The sequence below is a fragment of the Onychostruthus taczanowskii genome, unplaced genomic scaffold (genome assembly GCF_017590055.1).
Source record: "Onychostruthus taczanowskii isolate IOZ18803 unplaced genomic scaffold, ASM1759005v1 scaffold12, whole genome shotgun sequence".
Lineage (NCBI taxonomy): Eukaryota > Metazoa > Chordata > Aves > Passeriformes > Passeridae > Onychostruthus > Onychostruthus taczanowskii.
In genome coordinates this window covers 4,842,598-4,867,267 of record NW_024498351.1, presented here as the reverse complement: position 1 = coordinate 4,867,267, position 24,670 = coordinate 4,842,598, and the positions used below count along the sequence as shown (strand labels likewise).

The window sequence follows — 24,670 nt, the reverse complement described above, 5'->3', positions numbered from 1 at the left end:
TCATCTTTGTTTCCCTTTTGAATTTGGAAAGTAGCCAAAGCAGCAAAGTCAGTAAGAAACCCTCAATCCCACAGGTACCAGAGGAAGCCCTGGTGCACAAGCTGCTGTGGACCATAAATTTACCTGAGGCTCCCTAACAAGTAGAAGGTCAGCCACATGAAAGTGATTCTAACAGGCAAAAACCATCAGTAAGTTAATGTGCTCAATGCTCCTTCATACAAACAAGCCTTTTGAGACGTCATCATCATCTCTACTGTATGGCAGTTACGTGCTCTTGAACACAGATGTGCCAAGGAACTTCTCACACCTGTTAGGTGGTACAGAATAGTCACTCCAAACGTTTAGCAAAACCAAAAAAAGACTCACTTGAGAGAGAACTCCTACAAAGAACCAAAAAAGCCTGCCTCTACTGTTTCACAGCACAAAATCCAAAGAGCAACCCAACCACCCAAGCTCCAGGTGCCTCAGTAGCTCAGTTTGGCACCACAGGGAGCTTTGCTGCACAGCACCCCCTTCCTGGGGCAAAAGCCAGGCCTGCTCAGGAACACTCCAACACTGCACTCAGCTCAGCACCACCTTCTTCCTTTACACCTTTACCAGTCAGCAGCTGTACTCAATGTTCAGTACTGGACATATTAGGACTAAAATCCTTCTAAACACATAAAAGGAAACATCTCCATTGCAATTTTAAGCTTAATGACATCTTCCTATGTGCTAGACATCCCATACATTTTCCTTAGGCAATGGATATCTTGCTATGCTATCTCTCTGAGAGGGAATCTTCCACCCGTTATCTTCCCAGTAACTTTGCTGTCCTCACAGACATGAGATGAAAACAGCCAGGGGCATACCTGAAATCCTTGCATTTTAACATGTACTGAACTGCTAGGAAACTTTTTAATTGGAAAGGTCACAGGAGACAGATTTCTGGGCACATTTCCAGATAAATGCCACATTTTAGCAAAGCTCTCTCATCAGAAGTTACATAAAAGGCAGACAAGACACTTTTCAGTGACAGCTTGCAGCAGGCCCACCTACCTCCTAAAGGTAAAGCTTAAATCCTCCAGAGTCATACAGCAGAAATGCCATCTTGCAATCCACAGCTGTGGAAAGTAAACACCAGTCTCCACTGCCCACCTCTCTTGCTGCAGCCATGCACTGAACTAGAAACCAGAAGCTGATACAAAGTGAGGTGCTTCAGAAACTTCACCAAAAAAAAAAAAAAGAGGTGCTTGTAATCTGTTATTATTTTGGCTGGCTGTGCTTTTAACCTGAAATTGAAAAATGTGCATAAACCCAAAAATGCTCAGTTTTTGACAGGAAATTGAGTTCAGTCTCTCACATGCCAGATAAACATCCTAAATCTTGGTGCACAATGGTGTGAAGGGATGGGTGCTCTTTGCTCCCCCTTCTATGCAGATACACTCTTGACCAGATCAGCTTTCTCAGCATCAAATCCAATACATCTTCTGGAACCGATTCAGTTCTGTTGCACTAGTATTTTCCAACAACAAATATAATTTCATCACTAAACTTACAAGCAGTTCTAGCAGCACAACAAAAAATTACCAGAAACCAGACCTCAGCCTTTCTACTCACCTCCTTACTGTCTCACTGTTTTCCACCAATGGATTATGCCTCTTTTCTATTTCATTGGTGAGTCGAGGGAAAAATTCATCCTACTCCATATTGTTCCCAGTTATTCCCACTCCAAAGCCTTCAACAAGTTTAAACATAAATCCCTGCAGCTTCTAGCTCTTAGTACTTACTAATTCCAGTTAAGCAAAGGAAGAGTTAAATCCAGTCTCAAGACTTTGTAATAATTATTCCTTATAACCTCCATCCATGCTAAGCCTGTCTCACAGAAAAAGCAATGAGATTTGCTATCTACAGAGTACAAGAAAAAAAAGGGCAACAAATATTTTTAGTATTTTATTAACTTTAACAAAACCAGCAAATTAAAGGGCGATCATCTTTTTGGAGAGGATTCACATTTTCATAGCAGGTATGAATATATAACAAACTATATACAACTGTGTCAGCCATCAACTGAACACTAATCAATGTAATCCAAATCTTCTGGGATTCCAAAACCTTTATCTATTCTGCTCTCTTCAAATCCAAATTTACGCTTGGCCCAGGACTTTATTGAAAAGATGTTATCTGTAAACAGAATGAAAAACATTCATTTTGAGTATTTAGGAAAGCATGAATTACAGTCTTGGCTACAACAAAATCCTTCCATTTGCAGTACCTCTTGTCTATTTGAAAAAGGTACATAGTGGGAAACATCATTATCAAGTAGATTTAGAACAGAAAACATGAGGTTTTTGTTAACAACCTTCAAAAAAGAGGAAATAATTGACTTAGCACCAAATAAAAATATGTTATCTTTATCTTTTCTTGCTCCTCTTTTACAAGGAGACTAAAAGCTATGATTACAGTGTAAGCCTGCTATAGTGATGAGGTAAGTGTGAATATGCATAGTAAGTATTTTATAGGTCCTTCTTCAACTAGACACCTACTATGTGACTGTCTACAGCTATAAAAATTGGATTTAAATTTACTGTAAGGTCCTTTCTAGTCCTGCGTGTTTGTTCACACACTGTATTTTTTGAAAGTTAAAAAAAAAGACATTCAAGAAGCTTTATTTTAGTCAGGACTTCTCCTTTTAGCATCACATTAACATATACATTTTGTTCAATGTAAAGTAATTTTTCACTGCAGCATTTACTGAAACTCATTATGCCATTTTTAACACCCATAAATTGCAGCATTCCTTAAGGGAGGAAGTGTTCCCTGTCTCTGCACAGCTTAGAGATATTTTTTCTTTTCTTTAACCATCATATATTTGGTTTTAAAACTTTCTCTTCAAAAGAAAAATACACTGCAGCATACAACCAAATTGTCTAATTAAATAGCAAAGTACTTTCTACAGGCTGAGGCACAGTTCTTTTACCTCATTTGAGGCCTTGAGAACAGCCTGTCACCAACAGCAGAAAGCCCTGACAACTCCCAGAATACACAATTTCATTTCCCCATATGCAATAAACAACCCAGATATAAAATAATAGTCCAAAGACTAAGACAATGATATCCTGCTGCACTTGGCACAACCAATGACAGCAAGCAGTCTGTCAGTAGGACATCTATTCTAAACAAAAAATTATAAACAATATTCTAAATAATCTCAAAAAACCATAAGGACATATAAATTGTTTGCTTTGCAAAATGGGAATGAGCACAGCAAAGTTAAGCAACAACAGAAAACTGGGTTAAACTTCCATATGAATTTCATTACACTGGCATTCCTTAAAACTATGCAGCATTTTACCTGTCAAAACTGATCAATTAGTTTGAGAAATATCTACGTTGTATCAGCATCCATCACATGGTAGCAGCAATAAGATTCCACACAACATTCTACTCTTTAGGAAGAAATGAACATTCAGAACAGAATTAAACTTTCTGAATACCTGGGCATCACCATTTCAGTCTCTATTGCATTCCTCATCTTAAGAGATTTTAACTCATCCAAGGAAACAAGTTGCAGGATTTAACACAGTGCACATGACAGCACCAGAAGGACAAATCTGTTATGGCATATGAAGTATATTCAGTAACTAAACAGAGATTTATTCTTTTTGTTGAATCATAATAGTTTTATAAGTAAAATAAATTTCTCCATGTTTTTGTAAGTGAGGACTACCCTATGTCAAATCCTAATCAAATTTAAAGTTCTTAACACTGAGTAGGTCTTTTACTGAAACTGCTCTAGTGAGAAGCTGTGTCACTGCAATACACACCAGTCCATCTGTTGGCTGCCTCCTTGGCCACTTGGTTTGTTTGGCCTGAAACAGAGAAAAACACCAACAACAATAAAAGCATCATTTTACATCAAAGTAAAATCATCACATAGTTTCAAGGCACAGAGACTAAATTTTTATTGATGTCATTTTTATGGAACCACACAATGTAAGGAAGATATTCTATTGCTTCCAAGCACTTGTTTTACACTTCTAAGGTTCCAGCAAGCACAAAGCAAGGTTAAAGAAAAAGAGGAGCAAAGAGCATTAAAGATACCATATGAACAACTGTATGTTTTTAAAGTGTATTATAAAATAAAATAACCCCAGTTTGGCTTGCCTAGGGGCTAATTGTCTTCACCAAGATTGGAACTAGATACATGGCCTGAAGATACCAGAGGCAACAGAGACGGAAAATATTTCATAATCTTCTCTATACATAAGTAAACCATCACATGGGTATGCATGACTCTATACAGATAAGGAAAATGACAAGGCAGCAGTCTATCATATCAATCCAAAAGTTTATCATATGGCTCTGGAATGTCTCTACAGTTTTGAGAACACCCTCAATGAAATTAAGACAAAATAATGTTTCTGGCTATTAAATTTGGCTTATGTCCCTTAACACCATTCCAGAACTAAACACATAATAGTAAATTACCATTACTACAAGCAGGTTTTGTATAGTTTCCATGAGGCAAAACAACCAAGAATAATTCCTCTTAGATCACCTTGCTCCCATTAAAGTAAGTACTGAATTGAATCAAGCACTTAGGCTGTAACGTGGGAATTTATCAGAATCATTCTGGTTCTCACGCCCACATGCAACTTAGTTATTCCCAGTCAGGCTTGTTAGTACTTGCATGATAATACTCATTTGAATGGTCAGCATGAAACTTGTCTCCAGGGTACTGAGATATGAATACATGATCAGGTATCCATTGTTATACACATTAAACTTTAGGCAAAATCAAATTATGTTGAAAAATCATCTACTAGCACACAGGAAGGGAAGTACTCATTATTCCAACCTTAATACTCCTGTAACGGATAGGAAAAATGTTTACATTGGAGTAATACACTATTTCAAAACCAATATAGCTTCTAAAATTGGCCTACAATTAGAAGGTTTGAGCACAGCACAAAGAAAAGCAAAAAGATGAGCAAAAAACTGAGTGGGAAAGAAAATGGCATTTTTGCTTGCTTGCATGCATCAGAAATTCAAGCTCTTCCTAGCCTGATAGAGGTATCTTTTGTTTCCTTTGCTGAGTGCTTGCTGCCATCCCCACTTGTTCAGTTCCACAACTGGCAGCACTGACAACAAACTTGCAGCTAATGGAATTTCGAACAGTACTTAACCTAACCCCACTTAAAGCAAGTCTGCAGAGCAAGAGCTTCCACTCATCAATACTTTATATGTGTGACCTACGATACTTCCCTCAGCATTTTTCTAAAATTCTACCATAAAACTTGACAGCTGTATTTGACTCCAAGTAATAAAGTGTGAAATGAAGTGGAGGAAAGTGGGATAGCATTAAACTTCATGGATCCAGAGCTGTGAGGTGACAGCATCCTGGTGGTGGGTGAGCCAACCTACTCCACAGCCCCTGTGAGGTCTCAGCAGAAAGCTCAGCTTTGCTGGAAGCAGCTGACCAGCACAAAAGTGGTGGCATGATGCCCTCACCCTGCAAACACTGCTCACGTGTGCTAAAATATACATACGTGATCATGTGTTCTGAAAACGTGACTTCACACCTCTGTCAAAGAAAAGGCTGAGGTGATGACAGACATAGGCTGGACAACAAGTCAGAATGGCAGTCACTGCCTATAACTGAGTTGTGGCTATAAATGAGAATATGGTAGTGAGAGCAGGAAGCTATAATGGGGAAATACAGACAGACAGACATATAATCCCCTATGTCCCATGGCTACAGGTGAACATTAGCTATCTGAAGACAGGATTTAAGTCCCTTGGGATCAGTCTTAAGTCTTGCCTATGATTCCACTGCATGGTCTTGTGTGTCTGCTGCAACCAATACCATGCCTAGAAGAGGAACAAGAGACAGGCTTTGATAGTTATGGACCTGCATCTCCAGCCACATCTGCATCATTGCCAGCATCTTCCAGAGACCTCACAAGACTGTCAGAAATTAAGAACTCTGTACCTTCACTGCTTTCTGGAACTCTCTTACAGTTGCTTGCTGGGACTTTCATTGGTTGCACCATCTGTATGTATACATGCACGGAGGATGAGGGAAAGCAGGAGTAGTAAAGCAGACACCCCTGGACACACCTAGATTGTGTATGGGTGTAACTAACTCCAAGTCAAGCTACTTCTGCTTGTTCTCTAGCTCCAGGGGATTACACAGCCAGGTTGGTTTTTAGACTGCACTGAAAAAGAAGCTCAAGGTCTGAAGAGAGTAGTAGCATGGGAACTCAAAAATATACACTCCAAAACATAATCAGGACACCAACTGTGTGAAGCTGTAAAAAAGGAGAAACTCAAACACCACACTAAGGGCAACTGGCTAATTGCCAAAACCATCATAACCATGTAGTCCCAAACTTGGCTGGAGTCCTTCTCATCCTCCTGCTCACCAGAGCTGCTCTAACTGAACTTGATTTTTGGCAACTACTAAATAGTACTCCAGTACTGAATCTGCACAAGACAATGAAAGGCCAAATATGCAGTAGAGGTGAGCAACAGGGGAGGCAACATTTTCCAGATGTTCTCATTATCATTAGGCTCTAGTTACAGTCTGTATCTATACATCTGCATATAGGCTGACAATATATGTGATTGCTGTCTGAAAGCTGCAAAACAGTCCATTTGTTCTGGACATTACATATTTATTTTACCTATTTGTGTGACAATGAATCAACAGACTTTCCCACTCCCATGTCTGCAGGATACAGGTCATATATTTGGCTGAGGCACATACCTGTATCCTCTGCTGACTAATTTCAGGCACATTTGGCATTTTCTAAGAAAGAAAATGGAAGCTTGCATTTTTGTCTCCAAAACTGAACAAAAGCAACCACTGTATGTACAGCAATGCAAGGCCCAGGAGCAGCAAGACGTGAAGTGCTGGTCTGTTATGTCAGCAAAACACAGCTGGAAATATGCCCAAAACAGTAAAAGGCTACAGGACAGAGAATAATTTTGACCAGTCCTCATGAAAGTTTTTTTTTCCCTCAACCTCTAGTATCTCTGGAGAACTGCAAGGGACTCAAAAAGCCCAGATTCTGGGAGCTGAACCACTATCCCAAGCATATTGTGATTGTCCTTATCACTGGGACAATCCCCTCTATCCCCACAGAGGAAAGCAATGGCACGGAAAGGAAGGTCCAGGCACAGTAAAAGTCTAAAAAGAAAATGAGAGCGAGTTGGAAACATGCTTTTCAATGCAGGTAAGCGGCATTCTACCAGTGACCTGCGGGTATTTTGGAGCAGGCCAGGAGACAGAGGTGACAAAAGGGCACGTGGACAGCTGTCAGAGGTGCACCAAAAAGCTTCTAAAGCAAATGGACAGCACCTGGTCAGGAGTCAAGGCTAGCAGCACAGAACATCAGCACAGCAGTGTTTCTAACAAATCTCAACAGGCATTATATATTGACTCAAATCATTGTAAGGCCACAATGTTTCTGATCCAACTCAGGAAGCCCCTACAGTCATTCTCAGCATACTGCAGAACTACAGCCTCCTCTTTCCTTCTTCCCACAGCCTCCGGATTCTCTCACTTTTTTCACTGGAAGGGGAGAGAGTTTGAATTAAAAATCCTATTTGCATTCCAAAATTGAATGGCCAAAAGCTGTAGAAGTCTCAAATATTTCTACAGGGCAAAAATCAATTGTGATAGTAACAACCATCATCTCCTCAGAAACATTTTCCAAATATACTTTAGGTTCTTCCTAAAAACATTTTAAGTCTCACACATATCATTACAGGAACACTAAGGATACAGTCATGGAACAGTACTCAAATTCAGATTGTAAAGGCATCATATTATAGTTCTAGTAGCTATAGTAAAAGAAACAAAACAACGACAATCCAATGGCCAGAATCAGCTCACAATCACCTGAGCTGGCAGAAATGAACAAAGAGCTGTAGCTTTCTTTGATCTCCTAGATCCTACTCTGGCATTTTCTGGATAACTTCAAGGACTTCTAGGTCCAGGAACCTCTACTTCCCTAAAATAACAAAAGCTAATTGTATTTATAAAGCTTACACACTTCAGTGCCAGTTTTGACCTATCACAACTAATGCCACAAGAAAATGGTATGGACTTCCTCACTTAAAAGGCACATGACTGCAGAGGGAATTAACACCTTACCAAAGAGAGAGCCACCCATCAGCCTGTAGGGTGTTAGCAGATATATGCAAAATACAACTGCAGTCTGCAGCATGTGGGCGAGGGAGTAATTTAACAGCATGCATCACAATTCCTCTGCATGAAACGCAGGAAACAGCTGCAACTGTTCTCAGGGACCAGGGCGGATTATTAGCCCAAAGATTCCCCGTCTCTCTCGTGAAACTGGTCAGGGTGAATTAAGTGCATTAAGTGGATTTGAATTCCTGTAATAAATATGCATTCACTTAGACTGAATTCAAAGATGAAAAATGGCAACTACCATAGGAACTGTATGTGAACTTGAACCTCCCATAACTCTGGATAACTCTCCTCAAAAGGCAGTGGATAATCATTCTCCTGCACATAGGTTGCCCTTACTTTCCAGAAACATTATCTTGCTATCACGACAGTGACAGACTTGTTTTTCTACTTCTCCTGGGGCAGCATCACTATAATATCCTGTGATGCAGTTTCCAAAATTCTTCCCACTAATGAAAACATCTCATGCAAATAAAGATCCCATCTCCAAAGGCCAGGGTAGAAGGTGAGCATAGAAATTATACACCTGTCATCCACAGAGAGTACAAAAGGTTATTGCCTAGTAATTCCTATCCACATGTCCATTCACAAACTGACACCACAGACTCTGATCAAGAGCCTGTGGCTTGCCATTGGAGAATATTTATGGCAATTATGTGATGAAGTGGCTTCTTAAGGTCCATATTTGAGTATCCTTGAGAATAAGTAATCTACAACACTGTCAACAGGCTGAATTGCAATGTGGCAAGAAGAGCTTTACAAGAATGTTTTGTAACCCTGTACCAGGCAGATACCTCCATACTATTGGAAATCTTTATCCTCCTCCATGCTTCCCAAAGAGGCATTTCCTCTTACAAACAGAATAAAGAGCGGCTGTGTAGGAAAGTGATAGCACATCAGAATTCTGTCAACTCCTTTGAATTCAAAATAACACATCACTCTTCCCCCATACTCCAGTATCCTACACAACATTTTTTCTCATGGCATTAATCAACAGGTCACAACGCTTCAGAATTCATTACTAAATTCAAGTCAATGTGTAAATATGATTTCTCATTTAAATGGCATCACAAATTCAACACAACTTTTTGTACTGACTTATTTTAGACTCCGATTAAAGCTTCAGCACTACAAGAAAAAACTGACAGTTATGAATGTTACCTACTGATCTACAACTATTCTGAAAAGCATAGAACACAATATAAGCTATTTGAGATAGAAAAATACTCAAGAATACTCAAGATATATGAATTAACTAAATCAGCATTTCTGCTGCAACACCAGTGTATATATGCTTGAAAGTGAACCTGAGCATATAGACACCACAGTGCCAATCTTGTCTACCTGGTGAGACGTAGCAGTGCACAGTAAAGCTACTAAGAAGCTGATCCACATTGCTGAGAATATGCTTTTACAGGGTCTGTGATCTCTGTCAGTGTGTTTGAAAAAAGTGTCAAGTCTCATCAGCAAAAAACTCCCTCTGTCCTGTATGAAAAGGTCACACTGTCAAATTTCATCAGTACTTACACAGGGTCTCCTTGAAAAATGTCCAACAGAATTTGTCAGAATTTCTACCAAAAAATTCCTCTATGCAAGACATCCTCTTGCACTAAGTTTACTATATTCATGTACCTACAGAAAAAGACCATGTACATTTCAGGTGTTGTACTTGAATACTCATGCTGAAATCTCAGTTGCATAACTAAAATACATCAATTTTCATCTAAAGAGCAGAGGGAAGCAAAGAGCTTGCAAAACAGAAACAAGCACACCAACTTGATTCAGGACTGATTCAGGGCTCCCTGACACCACTGTTTCTCTTGCACTGGACAACTCTTCCTTCCCCACTTCATTCACTAATAAATGCCACTCCTTCAGCACAGCTGAAGGAACTTGCACACTTCTGAGCTGCTGAACTGTATTTCACAACTGTATTCCATATCCCAGGGCACCATGGTTTTTGGCCAGATGTGAATTGTAATCTGCTGTGACCTCAGGTGTCACAGACGTTGTAGATAAGAGTCTAGAAGGCATCGCAAGAGGTTCTCTGGTCTCTGTCACCACAACTCAAGGCATGTTCAACTTAACCTGTGCCATTTCTGAGGTATTTGTTGCCTGTTTTTAAGGTTTCCAATTTTCTGGCCCTACAATTTAAGGCTATTACTTTTTGCCATCTTCTCCATGAACCTGAGTAACAGGCTATTCCTTTTCTTTTCTTGAGGAGATACAGATATGCAAAACCCACCAGGAACCATCTTCTTTTGAGCCCTATTTTGGTAAAGTTTCTTTGTCTCTTACAGTGTGATTTCCCAATGTCCTTTTGTTCTACTCTGAGCACTTAATTATATGAATGCTTTGAAATAAATTATGTTATATCCAGGTAGGATATCCAACACTGACACTGTTACAGCTGAAGCCATGCTAAAGCCTTTAGTGCCACACTTTCTGCCTTGAGGAGAAAGATTATTTCATACATCTCATTGTGGGTTATACCACTGCTTTTATATCTTAATGAGGGGGCACAACAAAAAATTTTATATTCAACCTGTAAACTACCGTAAATCTGACATATTTTTTCAAATCCTCCCCCGTAACCAACAGCCTCAGATCATTTGTGTAGCACAATATCCTTGAATACAGGTAACACCCTTGCACTTGACACTACTGAATGCTATCCATTGTTTATTAGACCATCCTTGCAATTTGTCATGATCATTTTGAAATTGCATTTTTTTCCTTTGTCCGTGCAGTCTCTCTTAGTGTCATCATCTGCAAATATAACAGAAGAACATCTTCTACTGTATTATCCAGCTCACTAATATAAACACTGAGCAGATGCACATACATGACAGACCACATTACAGAGCTTCATCAATTCCACCTCCCTTTCTGATACCGAAGTGCTCACACATTATAAAGTAGTTTGAGATTCACACGACTGCTGCTTCATCAGGTCTGGATTTCCCTACCTTCCTTAAAACACTGTCATGCAAAACTGAGTCAAAACACCAAAGACAAACTTCCCTCAATCTACAAAGATCTCATACAGTGGCAGAGAGAAAACCTCTGTGTTGTTCTAGGTGTTTCCAACTTGTTTTCTGTTCTGAATTTTTCTCTGATATCCTGCTCTTTTCAGTGAAACTAGCTCATATGACATTAAAGTGAGAAGGGAAGAAAAACCATTGGAAATACTGTCAAATGTGCCAACATTAGTCGTGAACTTCTACAATCTGCCCTGCAAAGTCTTCAGTTAAATAGCATAGAACAAGGTATCTATATTAGGAATATACAGTCATTATCCAGATAAACCCATAATGAAAACATAACATCCCATCCCATGAAATATGGAAGATATTTTAACATAAAAGATTAGCAATACGTTTTTTTAAGCAAGGCCAGGGAAGATCTCAATTTGACAGTTCTGCCTGTTAGCAGTAAAGACAATGAACTAAAATCCACAAAATCCTTCCTGACCTACTTTTGCATGTGAAAGTCATAAAAAGATATAGACCAGTACATTCCTTCAAATATCACCATAACTTTATCAAAATTATCTGAATGAGTGCTACCATGCACAACTAACCTAGCAGGTCTAACACTAGAAGACAGAAGCAAAATACTTACTCCACAAAAGCCTTTTTGTTTCATATATAAATGGATCTATAGATGAGATGCTTTCATCAGGGCACTCCTAAAGACCAGAGTGTCATAAATGTAGCCATAAGCCAATTTACTCCTAAATAAAAGAGTGTCATAAATGTAGCCATAAGTACCCATTTTCCACATCACAAATTTTATCAAGTGCCTACCATTCCCAAGCAGCTCAACAGCTTTTGCCATAAGGATTTACGGGCAGAGACAATAAAGCTATTCCCACATACTTTACATAGAAGCCTCTCACTTTAACTATTTTTTCTGTCATTCCAATATAAACAAATAAGAAACAAAATAAAGAAAAAGAGCAAAAACATGTCTTGTGAGTGTTCTCATTTGATGTAAAGTAAAAGTAACCTTCCAGAGTGGCAGATTCCTTTAAGCAGGGTGTTTGCTACATATATTCTCTAAAGATTCGGTCCTCCAACTACCTTCTTTCTGAATGTCCAAGAAAAGCCCCAGTGACAAAACACAGCGTTTTGCTTACTAGCTAAAATGCAGCCTCATTTTAAAGCAAGTTGGCTTAAGCTGACACTCCCTAAGAATAGTCTGGCTAGAATGTGTTTGAGGTATAAAACACAAGTATGCATGAGTCTAAATATTTAGGACAATTTCTCATTGCAGAGTAACCTCTTATCTGAAGACCAAACACAGAGACAGAGAAATTCTCTGAAATGCAGAGAATAAGGGCCTTTTGCTGAAAGCCAAATGACCCTTCTGGAGTTAAGCTTTCCAGCTTCAGCCAAAAGCCCCACATTTCACATTAAGCTTTGTGCCTTAGGTATGTACATACAGACACTTCTTAAGTTGCCCAGTTTGACCTCGTGGCCCTTCACTCATTATTCTTCATGGCTGTTATATTTTCCTTTATTTCTAGGTGCCAAAAGCTGCTCACTCATTCACACAGTCCTGTTGCTCCCTCATTCAGTTTTTTTTAAATCCATTTTCTAACAGTTCAACTCATTGCAGAGTTCATGAAAATGCCCTTATGAAAACTTGTCACCTGTTCCTAGCTGGTCAGAAGATTCCTGGTTGCTCTTCAAAAACTAGGACATGACAGACAATTCTGTGAGGTACACGACAAATGACCACATGTATGAAAGTCTTGTGAAGAAGGCAGTGAAAGATTTCGTCAGATTTTCTGGATGGAAAGAGAGATTTCCAAGACCTCAGAAGAGTCCATCACAAGACATGGGCATATACACCATCAGTTCCTAACCTGAGCTGACAACTTGCTTTTTTATCACTTCAGCAGTGGAATGAAGGGCCAAGGTGAGAACTCTTTAACTTGCTTTTGTCAGGGAAGGTCCTTAAACCACTACATTACAGCCTCTGGTAATCACAGCCAGATTCTGCTTATCAAGTGTTTCCTTAGTCAAAAGATCAGCCTTTTCAATAGCTGAAATGAAAAAAAGTCTCCTTTGATTTTCAAGATAAAAAAAAAAAAAATTAGAAGGGCTGAAGACAAAGGAGCAGATACTCTGCTTAAACTGGCAATTCCATCCAGTTTCTTATGATTACCAAAGAACCTTGAATCAGTAATCCAAGTACACATTTGTAACTCCATTCATTAAATACCCTGTTCCTTTTCTCAACTTTACTTAACAGCTAACATTTTAGTGTTACTGTATGAAACTATGTTTACATACAAGTACATTTATTACTCCTCATTCTTCCTAGAAACTAAGTTATGTTTAGTTTTCGTAAGTTTGATTTATCTTTTAATGTAGTTTTTGAATCATTAATTTAATTTGTCAACCTTCCAAATGAATGACAAGCCATTCCAAGAACAGTATAGGGAGCAGGGGAGACAAACCAAATTCTTAGTTTGTTGAGAACCAGTAAACATGTCCTTTTGTTACTGGTGCACATCTGTATATATTCTGGTACTCCATGATGAAGGAGGAAAGAAGGTGTGTGAGCCGTGTAGTTTTGTTTTGATTAGCAGCAGATAGCCTGCAAGTCACATACATGAACATCCATTGTCTATTTCCTATCATCTTCTCATCCAGATTCTCTGGAGATGAATATATTAAATATACAATACTCTGTGATGTGAGACTAAAAAAAAGGCGCTCTTGCTTTTATAACTATTATTTTTCTATGTACTTTTAAGCAAGTGTCTGTTTTGCTCCAAAGAAAGCTTAGTTTAACCCACTAAGACTAGCATAAGGGTGAGTGATGACACAAGTCTAACACCAGCAGAATGATTAATTTCCAACGGCAGACCTTTGTTAATGGCATTGCTGCACAAACTGTAAAAAGCACAGCTTGTCTCTCAGATGCCAGGTGCATATTTCATGGTCAGTAGCTAGGAAACATCCTCCTAATTGCAAACTGAACATACTGCATCTAAAGGTGATTAAAAAATCATTTTCTCTAAAGGCTTCATCTGTACACTATTGACCTTGGTGGCACCTAGACCAGGCTTAAAATTATTTATAGACTTCCATTTTTCCAAGTGGAAACATTGAATTTTAAAAATAGATACTTAATAGTTCATTAGCTGATATCGCTGACAAGGCTTTTTAGTTTAAACCACCCTTCTGATACAATTTCTGAACAACAATCCATCTTTGAACAACAACCCATTAAACCCTTTTGTAAATTATTGGCATTCTGATGCATTTTGAGTAAAACTGATGCAACTCATTTTAAAGTCTCTCCATTAGGCAGTATAGTCCAACAGTCATTTGATTTCTTCACTACTGTTTCTCTTCTGAGAACAGGAACTATTCCCAGCATTAGTAAGAGTCCCCCAAAGAATCTAACACTTGACACTAAAGTTTTTGTAACATGAAGTACATCTGCATATGTAGCATATTTTCAGACTGATTTGAACATAAGAGAATAGCTGGGTGTATCAACAAAACAACCCCTAAACTATGCAATCCAAAAAATCCAGTAGCTAAACCAACATTAACTTTTCAGCATTCACCCTTTAGATATTAAGATGAATGAAAAAATGGAACAGTACAGAATGATTTTCTCATACTGTCTGTATACCCTGACAATTCCTCAGTTTGTCAAGCTACAATTTTCATTGTTTAGAAACATCAAAATTAGAAATTTTTGAAGGACCTAAAAGGAAAAAAAGCCATTGTCAAGTACATATTACATATAACATGACATTTTCATGGTATTTAGTAAATGGATGTTTTACCAAAATTTATTTTCTCAGAATCACGTAAGTATTAGTTTTAGAAAATAACCTGAACTGGACTGGCAGTAATGCCTCTGAGACCACACATTCAGAGAGTCAAAAGAATAACTTACGTGGATATTTGTAGTTTAAAATCGTGTCCATTTGAACCACTTGTCTCTCTTGTCACAGGATACAAATAAACAGAGAGAGATAAAGTAAAAAGGTTGACACCAATATTGCTACATGTGTTGTATCTGGTAGTTTGCTAATTTTTGAGAAAACAAGTTTGCCTAGACATGTTCAGATCACTGTTTTAAAGGTAAAAGCCTAAGACATAAAAGTTATCAGTAAGCAGACATTCTAAAAACACGCTAAATCAAAAAGGAATGCTGACAGGCAAGATCCCAGGCCCCATAAATATTAGCAATCATACCACATAGAAGTCACTTCAGTCAGTATGTAACTATTCCTGAAAGAGCTGCCCTATCCAAAGGCACACAGTAACAAAGCATAGCTATTGTGAAAAAAAAAAAAAGGCAGCAAATGCCTAACAATGTTTTAATCATTTTAATTCCTTTAATTACAGTGAAAGAACAAGAAGTTTGAAATTCTAGAAATGTTTATTTTACAGTGAGTATTGAAAGTGTCTAGCTGTTTCCAATTACAAGCTGACCAGCAACTCACAGTAAAGTCCCTACCATTTATACACTTATGGTGCCAGACAAACTTTTCTATAAAATTAATTATGAGAAAAATTTTATTAGCTCCCTAACACCTTTCTCTGGTGGGCAGAAAGAATTAAACATACGCAGCAGGGTAATCTTGATATTAGGTGGAGCTTTTTCATTGACCTTATGAAAATCTGCAGAAATTATGAACTATTGTAAGCTTGCACTCTCCATGGCTTTGTTGCCTACCATAACCTTTAGAGAACCTAGCAGCATCATGTCTCCAACTCGGCATCCATGCATGCCATGTCACATAAGAGACAAATCTCTCTCCAATGGCTGCTCTCCCATGAGAATACATTCCCGCCTACACAGACACATCTCAAAGGTGAGAAACAATGTTCCTGTCCTGTACCATCTGAAGCAGGGGCACAAGTTGAATAGAAAAGTATTTGGCTTTTTTTACTTCAAATTATTCTTGTCAGTTTTACTGCCTTTGAGAAATAATTTATTAATCAATCCTAACTCACATAAGGTATCTTAAACAACATTACCAAGTGGCAAAGACAAACTTCTGAACTGCAAAGGTCATTAGAAAAAAATCCACATGTTTTGCTGTTCTAAATATATTTTTGCAATACTGTTTCTGTAAAATTGAATTATCTGAATATCTCCACAAGACCAGACTATTATGTAGCTTCCTCTAGTGGTCAGTCCCTAAATCTTGTTGCTTCTGCTATTTACTCTAGTTACTTGTTACACACAAATTCCGTGTTCAAATGTTGTAAATTTGAGAAGGCATTAACATTTATATTGCAATGTACTTCTAATACAAAAGCCAAGGAAACGAAGCCAAAACTTAGAGCAAAACATTTGTTAGTGACACTAAAACAGTGAACTAACTAAACAGTGAAGTCAGCAAAAATCAGAGTTATTAGTTTTCCCATTTGCCCCCTTGTGAATATGCATTATAATATATTTTGTTACATGGTCAAGTTTGACTTTCCCACCATGAGACTCAGGAAGCAAAGACAGATGTTCAGTTTTTAGCTGAGTCTTCAGATATTTGCTATGAATCATTCAAACTTTTGTTTTGACCCTGAAAATTATGTATGTGTGTACGTGCACGTTTTAATGAGCCTTGCTGCTGTGCAGTTGGTTTCTTTCTGCAAAACTCTGCTGAGGGAGGGGGCAACTTAAAAAGACACAGCAAAGCATTCACCAAATTTGAAGACCACTGAAAACAGATGAGAATTTGATACAGCCCTAAAATACTGCAAGAAGAACCAAGGCAGCTCTCTGTCATATAGGATGAGAAATTAACAGGATGAAATTTTACACTGGGAAGAATCAGGAAGATTTCCATACAGGCTGAAGTCATTAAGGAGAAAGAGGGAAAACCCAAAGGTAGAAAGTGACAACTGGCCGTTAGAAAATATATTTTATTGAACAATTCAACTGTAAAAAAAGAGTGTGATTACATAACAGCCATATCTGACTCTAAAATAAGGTAGTTAGAAATCTGCTCAGGTGATTTAACTGAAAATAATCCCAAGGGTTATGTTATCTAAATTGTACAGAAGTAGAAAATCCTATCACCCATGTGCAGTTTGAAAATCTGTGAATGAGTAACTTTTATAATATGGCTTTTTTCTGTGAAACAGCAGCAATAACTCTGACGTCTGCAATAACTCTGACGTCTAGCTGAATGCATTCCATTGCCTGAGATTCTTTATTGCCTTCTTACTTCTGCCTTTGCACTTTTCTGCACTCTGGAACTGAAAGAAATGCCCCTAATTTTTTTTTTTTTCTCCTATTCAGTCTCTTCCATAAAGCCTGTCAACTTCCATTCAGCTTTGACAAGGACATTAACTCCCCAAAACTGACGCCACAATTATTCATTCATACATTTCCAGCAACAACGCACACTGCTACTGTAGCAATGCCTGACAAAACATATAATGAAGCAGAAACTTTTAAAATTAAGTTCAAGGACAAATTAATTTTGAGACACTACTGCATATTCCCCTGGGAAACCTACAGGTAGCTCAATGGTTGGTGCTAACCTCACAAGTCCCTTAAATGCTCATCCCTCCATCACAGAAATTCACATGGAGCTTCCATACATTTGGACAGAAAAACCCAAATCCACAACATACAGACAAAAGACAAGGGCATGACTGAAGCAACTAAGTATTACATTTCTTTCCCTTTTTTTTGTTCTTTCCAGGATACTAGTTTGCATGTTACCAGCTTGCCCTAGCATTGCAGCTGTGATTTGCTCCCTTGTGCCGTGTTTAGGAACGTGCTCACCGTGACTGTTTCAGAAGAGAGGCTCTCAAACCATTCTGTGAGATGCTGACTGTAAGGGTACCTCAGCAGTTAAAATACCTGATGTTACACATCCCTCTGCTGTTGGTATCTGCCTAACCTCATTCATTTTTACAGCTGGAATCAGCTGGAATGCGTCTTCTCCTCAGGAGAGCAGGCAGCAAGGGATTTACAGCACAGTAACTAACCTCAGGTCTCAAGTTTGCTTATTCCCTGGCATACCATTACATCCTTAGGGAAAGATAACACAGCTGACAAAAAATGTCACAGCTCCTCAAAATAAATAATATCTGTCCATATTTGGAGAGTGCTGCCAACTCTGTTTATGTTCCTGGCTTTCTCTCAGAACAGCTCTAAAGCTGTGGACTTTGTTAGTAAAATAAGGAAGAAGAAAGATTTAGCCACATCTCTTTTCAGAAAAAGTTTTGTGCCTGTTTCTTGTCACTTTTTAAGAGAATTTTGGCATTATAGCAACCTGAATATGCAGTGGTGCTTGGGTAGCAATGTAAGAGCCTAATAAATAAAACATGAAAGCTACAGTAGAGAAAATTGAATAAAATTTCATGAATGCTTTTAATTTTTCATGCTAAGGATCAAAATATTAAGCACATTTCAGTGCCAAATTCTGTATTAAAGTCACTCATCATTCTCTATATTCCATTAGAGTTAGAAACTCCAACCAAATCCCAGCATGTCTGAGACAGCAGAGTCAGTCAAGAGTGTGATAACCTACTTTTGCGTAAGAGACAATTAAGTGTCTCTAATGAAATGCTTATGTTTTAAATAGGCAAGACAAAGTAGAAAGATACCCCTCTTAACAGCATGGAACTGAAGGCAAACAGGAGCTAGAGACTCCTCTTCCTACACACATTCTAGGGTACAGCACAAGTTATAGAATTAACATGGTCCTAGAAAGGATGATCCTGATATTAATTCTAAAGCATCAGAGTATTTTAATTATAGGATTGTTTCTCAGCTGCTCAGGTGGTGGCAGAGTAAGTATCAATAAACCTCCTCATATATAATAGAGCAGTACATGAAAAGAAATGGTCAGTGTACCTGTTTTTTATTGCTCAGCTTTAAAAAGAAAAGCAGCTATTCTTTGACTGACCTCTGAATACCAGATTTTAAGCTAAAGAATGGCAGACCTTTTCAGGCAAAAGATCACTTTAAACAATACACAACTTACGCATCTCTTCAACCACGTCTGGATCACATTCCCTGTATTTGTCTATTTCTGTCTTTAGCTGCTCTTTTTTCTGCCTAAGGGCAGCAAGTTCCTTCAGCAGTGCTGCACGATCCGCCTGAGGATTCAAAGGATGTTAGGAGAGACAAAAAACCCCCCAAATATTAAATACAGTAATTATCACACAAAGTTTTTTTTAAAAAATAAAACCATACAAATTTAAAAGCTGCTTTCACTACTGCCTTCTGTCTATGAACTACTTGAGCATATTTTATTACATAAAATTCTCAGAGGCACTAAATGATACTGAATACCAACTGGAAGGAAAAAAAGTTAAGGCCAAAATGTATCAACAAAAGAAATTTTCTATAACCTTTGAACCATGGTTTAACAAACTCCAAAGAGATCTCTTAATTACTGGGCTTAAAGGTTAAGCAGTATTTAGGAGTGCTAGTCTTGTAATAAAAGATGGCATTACAGAAAAACCTACCATCCACCCTTCCACAAATTGAGATGCTGTGTATGAACACCCTCTGAACTTGTCTTTTTTCTTTTCCACACCATTTAAGAGCAATGGTCTCAAAAATAAATTCAGACCTTTATGACATGGTAGTCTTTGCTAGGATTGTGCACAATATTGACCTCAAAGATTCTATTGATCAATAAGAATCTGCAGACACTGACTCAACATGAGCTCTCCCACAGCCAGCTCAGCACATACTTCTAATTCAGCCTGTAGTTACAGACAAACACTGGAACTGGCTGATATTCAAATAACTCAAGCTAGGGTAGCCTAGAAGAGCCAGACTGCAAGAGTTGGTAAGCCATCGAGATTTTACCAAAGGCAATCTCCATGGTCTGAGGTGTTTGTGGATTTGGGGTTTTGTTTACAGTTTTTGGGTTCCCCCCCCCAAAACTTCCATATTCCCCGTGCTTTTGCCAGCAGTTTGGATTCAGCGTGTTCTGAAAACACAGAATGGAAATCAAAAGTTTCCAGATGCTGAGGTATGGAGGTGAGATGCTTGGAGACCTACACTGCAATCTAGATTTTTTAGGACTTCTCCCTGATGTATAATCAGGAACAAAAAATGTTGGAAACGTCATTCAGAACAGGATTTCCAGACCAACAGCTTTCTGTAGGGCAGGCTACATGCTGGAGAAGCCCAAGGCTGAAACAGTTTGTTTGGAAACATGACAAGCACAACTATGGGAGAAACCTGCCTGTGACTCCTGATTACAGTCCATTGAGAATGAATTAATAAAGAATCCCCATTAAAGACACTGCCCAAAAACTGGTTTTAATTGAATTTGTGGAACTGCAACTTGAACAGAGTTTGATGGTAAGGTGCAACTTTAACAGAGTTTGATGGTAAGGTTCATTCTATTCCTTAATGGGTAAATGAAACATACATAGGGAAAACCTAGAGTGGTTCTACAAAACAGTTTGGATTTGAAGATTTGGCACTTTCCTACAAAATTCAGTTTCTCCTGAAAGCTTCTGGGTGTGCGTGGTTATTGGAGGTTTCAATCACTTTAGACTGAGCACTCAAGTCAATGCAAGTCAGCAACTTAGAATACCATACAACCCATTTCTAACTAGTATGTTGGTTATGACAAACAGGAAGCCTAGAGATATTTTTTGCAGTGTTAACAGCTTCAGCATGTAAAGAGCACTGGGCTTACATGACTGCTCAGAACAGTAATTAGGAATCTATATTACAAATAAATTGAAAAAAACCCAAACCAACATCTAAATTTGTAGTTACCAGATTTGGCAGTTCAGCAACCATTGGCAACTCTGGTACACACCTCTGGGTAGTTCAAGTTTTAAGATACTTTTAAATCTGAAAATACCTGGAAGTACTACATTAGTATTTACAAAAAGTACATACTTGTTGCACTATTTCCTTGTAGGATTACATCCCCCCAAAGCAACTTACAGTATCTTCACGTCCAATTTTTGATTTCTCAATGCTTTTTTCTAAAGCCTCTTTTTTCTGACTGCTTTCAGCAAACTGGTAAAGAAAACAAAGAACAAAATCAAACTTTTTCAGTAATATTAAACACAGCTATAAAATGTGTATACATATTATGTATTTAAATAAACAAGTGAATATGTCTTTTTAAAATACATATGTTAAAAAAATTAAATTTTAAAATACATATGTAACTTATGTAATAAAGACCAAATAAATACAAAAGTGCCCAAAGATAAATCTGAGGCTCTGAACCACAGAGAAGAATTACAGGAAACAACTCCAAGTCTAAGAAATTTTTATTCCCGTTGCACATAATCTTGTTATATACTGCAAGTTCAGCATGGGACTAAAATCCTATTTCATACCATAATCTGGCATCTCTATGCAAAGGACCCTGTAACATGGAGGCTGTGGATCTGATTCCCTTTGGTCCTTTTCCAGCTGTCCCTATTCAATGGAAGCAGTGACAAAGCTGCAGCAGGTCCACCTGCTCAGCTGCAGATACTGGTGCTCCCAAAGTCTAGTATGCCACTGGCATGGCCCCAATCCCTTTTACATGCTGATGAACAGAAGCCTCTGTTCAAAGGCATGCAAAGCTGTGGCCCCCTTTTACTGTGTGGCCCTTGCACTGCTGGACCCCACAGAGATCCCTTCCCTCAGGCCTGAGGCAGAGGAGTCTCACAGGGCTGGCATGAATAATCCCTCCATTTTTCTGTTACATCAGGAGAAATAATTTGCCAAGAGAGATCTCTCTCTATTAACCTGCCACCCATCTTGAACCAGGCCTTTCCAGTTCAGTTGGCAGCTTTCCAGAGATACTTTGGAAACTCTTAAGCTGAGCAGGAGTATGACTCGACCCTCAGGGACACCATACTCAGCATCAGACAAAGCACCTCGAAATATTAAATGAGATGAACGAGAACAAAAAAAAAAATATATAATAAAATACAGTTACTGCATTGAAACCAACACAAAAGGAAAAAAAAAAAAAGAAATAATAGCATGCTTTTTGAATACCCTTTGTTTTAGTTTTTACTCTGCTCTACCCCAAGATCCCCCACATGAGTCCTCCACTTCTACATTCCCTTTCTCACTGAGGATCCCACTGAGTGCAAAAGCATTCCCAGATATTTCTTCCAATCCCCAGCCTTGATAATTTAACCATATGGTCAAAATCGTGCAGCTGATATTAATACATTCATGCAACACAAACTTAACTTCTTTGGAGGTATAATCACTTCTCAATTTCAATTTAAGCCAGCGTTTGGTCCATATTTTCAGAATATTAAATGTAAATGTATGATAAATAACAGGCAGAGCTTACTGCCAAGTCTTGGAGATCAGTCATAACAGTAAAAAGAAACTCCATACTGGTGGTCCATGAAGATTAGGATACAGCCCAACTGCAACTCACTCGGTTTAGTGGTTCCTTTCACACTCAATTTTTAAAAATAATTACTCTGTGTTCATGCACGTGTGAGCATGCATACAGACAAGAAAGTCTCCTTTCTAAAAGAATGTTTTAGTTTTCTTCAATTTATATGGGAATTATACTAATGACAAGACATAATTTGAGGAAAAATATGTCCAGCTGTTTACTTGCTGCCCTCAGTGCAAGAAACCACAGAGGCAGCATAGGTTTGACTGTGTGGCTTGAAGTACACCAACATCTTAATTTTGGTGGATAGTCAAAGAGTACTCCTTCCAGGTTTTCCACAAAATTCTTAAAAGAGTAGGTGTGTTAGTCCCCACACAATGCCATCCTAAACAGAAGTATACAGTTCAGAAGAGGGTAAGTACTTAGATGCAGTTTGCAGTTCACAAAGTCCAAGGAAGACAAACCCCAGAACATGTCATTTGGCATCTCTGAACACAGGATTTTTCTAGAATAAAACCCACAGAGAAGGAAGAGAAGCCAAGGAGCTTATCCAGACCCTTCTACTGCAAGTGCAAAGAAGCCAATGGTCTCTGAAAGAGAAGTCATAAAGGTGTCACTTTCTCTGTTGTTTTTCCATACTCATTAAGTTCTTAAGGAATGTTTCCACTTTCTCTAAAATGGATGTACAGAAGGAGCTCTCAAGGAAGTGCAAACCACACATGCTGGTTTCCAGCATGGAAGCACCCAAAAAGGCATCTTATAATTTTCATGATCCTCCGTTCCACATAATTTACTAATGCAAGATACAGTAATGACAAACTATGGGAGACAAAGGAATTTCTTAGATTCTGTCCTACACAACATGCAAGGTTGCCATGCCATGAGGTTAGAAGACCTTCCTTTGCCTAAAAGCAAAGATGATTTTTACATAATCTTATTTAAGGTATTGCTTTCTAAACTCACAGATTTTAATTGCTTTTTAATTTTCAGATTTTTTTAACCATTCTTTAATTATTATTTCACATAACAAAAAAATTTATGAAATAAATTGACACCTCAGCTCTTTGTGCATTATTTCAAAGTCATGGTGGTTATCCTCTAGAACAACAAATAAAAGCTGAGGATACAGAAAGGAAGCAGAATAGTATAGCAGAAGGAGGCAAGATATAGAAAAAACCCTAACACAGGACAAGGATTCAAAGGGTGAGGAACAGATGGCCAGGGTTTGTACAAAGAATCTATGACTATGAGAGAAGCAGAAAGGCTTGGGTAGAGAGGTGGGAACACAGCTGAAAATAACTATAACGAAAGAAGGAAAGACAGCAAGGATAAAGGAGTCACAGGAAGGATGGATACACATGATACAATACTTAATTGAAAGGCAAGTACAAATGGCAAATGACAGCTTATAGGACATTAAAAAGAAAAAAAGTAGAATATGCAAACACTGTGTATGCATGATAGCAGACGACCACATCTGGACAAATACAGTGACTTACTTTCCCACTCACCAGCTGTAGAAAAGCCTGATTACAAAGAAGCACAGTAGCAAATGGAATATTTCAATTCTTGGAACAATCTCGGGGACATTTTTCAGGGGACTGGCAAACAATTTCTCAAGGAACATTAACCACTCTCAGAGAAATCTGACTCCAGCCAAAAGCAGAGAGACTGGCCCAGAGATAAAGATACTGTGTCCCCTCTATGTTTCTTGAGAGATGTCTGGGCTGACACAGGAACAACCTTCTGCCACAAGTGCAACTGACCATGTGCGGAGAAGAAGTAGAGAGTCTACTCCATTACAAAGTTTCCTGTCTTCAATCTGACTGCTCTGAATCAGTAAATGATTAAGCAAGATGCAAGAAAGCAGCAAATACATCATCATGGGGAAAGAAAAAGGAGAGGAGACTAAATAATTCAAAATTAAGAAGTTAAAAATATTCTCCACAAGAGCATTTTCATGTTTTCAAAACACAGTGGGAGCCTGCAAGAAGACAGTTTAATGAAAAAAATAACTAGCATCTATAAAACAGGAGAGTTGGGGAACAATTTATTTAGTTTACAGACCAGTGTGACCAATTAAATGGCTGCTAGCCTTAGACATTAATTCAATCCAAAGTCCTCCCAAA

The 24,670-nt window shown here is 38.3% G+C and overlaps 1 protein-coding gene across 1 annotated transcript in view; it reads right to left on the bottom strand.

Moving 5' to 3' along the window:
- Positions 1–1,917: 1,917 nt before the first annotated feature.
- The window catches only part of MND1 (meiotic nuclear divisions 1), a 40,716-nt gene continuing 17,963 nt past the window's right edge, over positions 1,918–24,670 (bottom strand). Inside the window, 4 exon segments of the mRNA XM_041395745.1 lie at positions 1,918–2,163; positions 3,807–3,851; positions 19,188–19,302; positions 21,125–21,199. Of these exon segments, the coding sequence (XP_041251679.1) occupies positions 2,057–2,163; positions 3,807–3,851; positions 19,188–19,302; positions 21,125–21,199 (342 nt within the window). The 3' untranslated portion in view covers positions 1,918–2,056.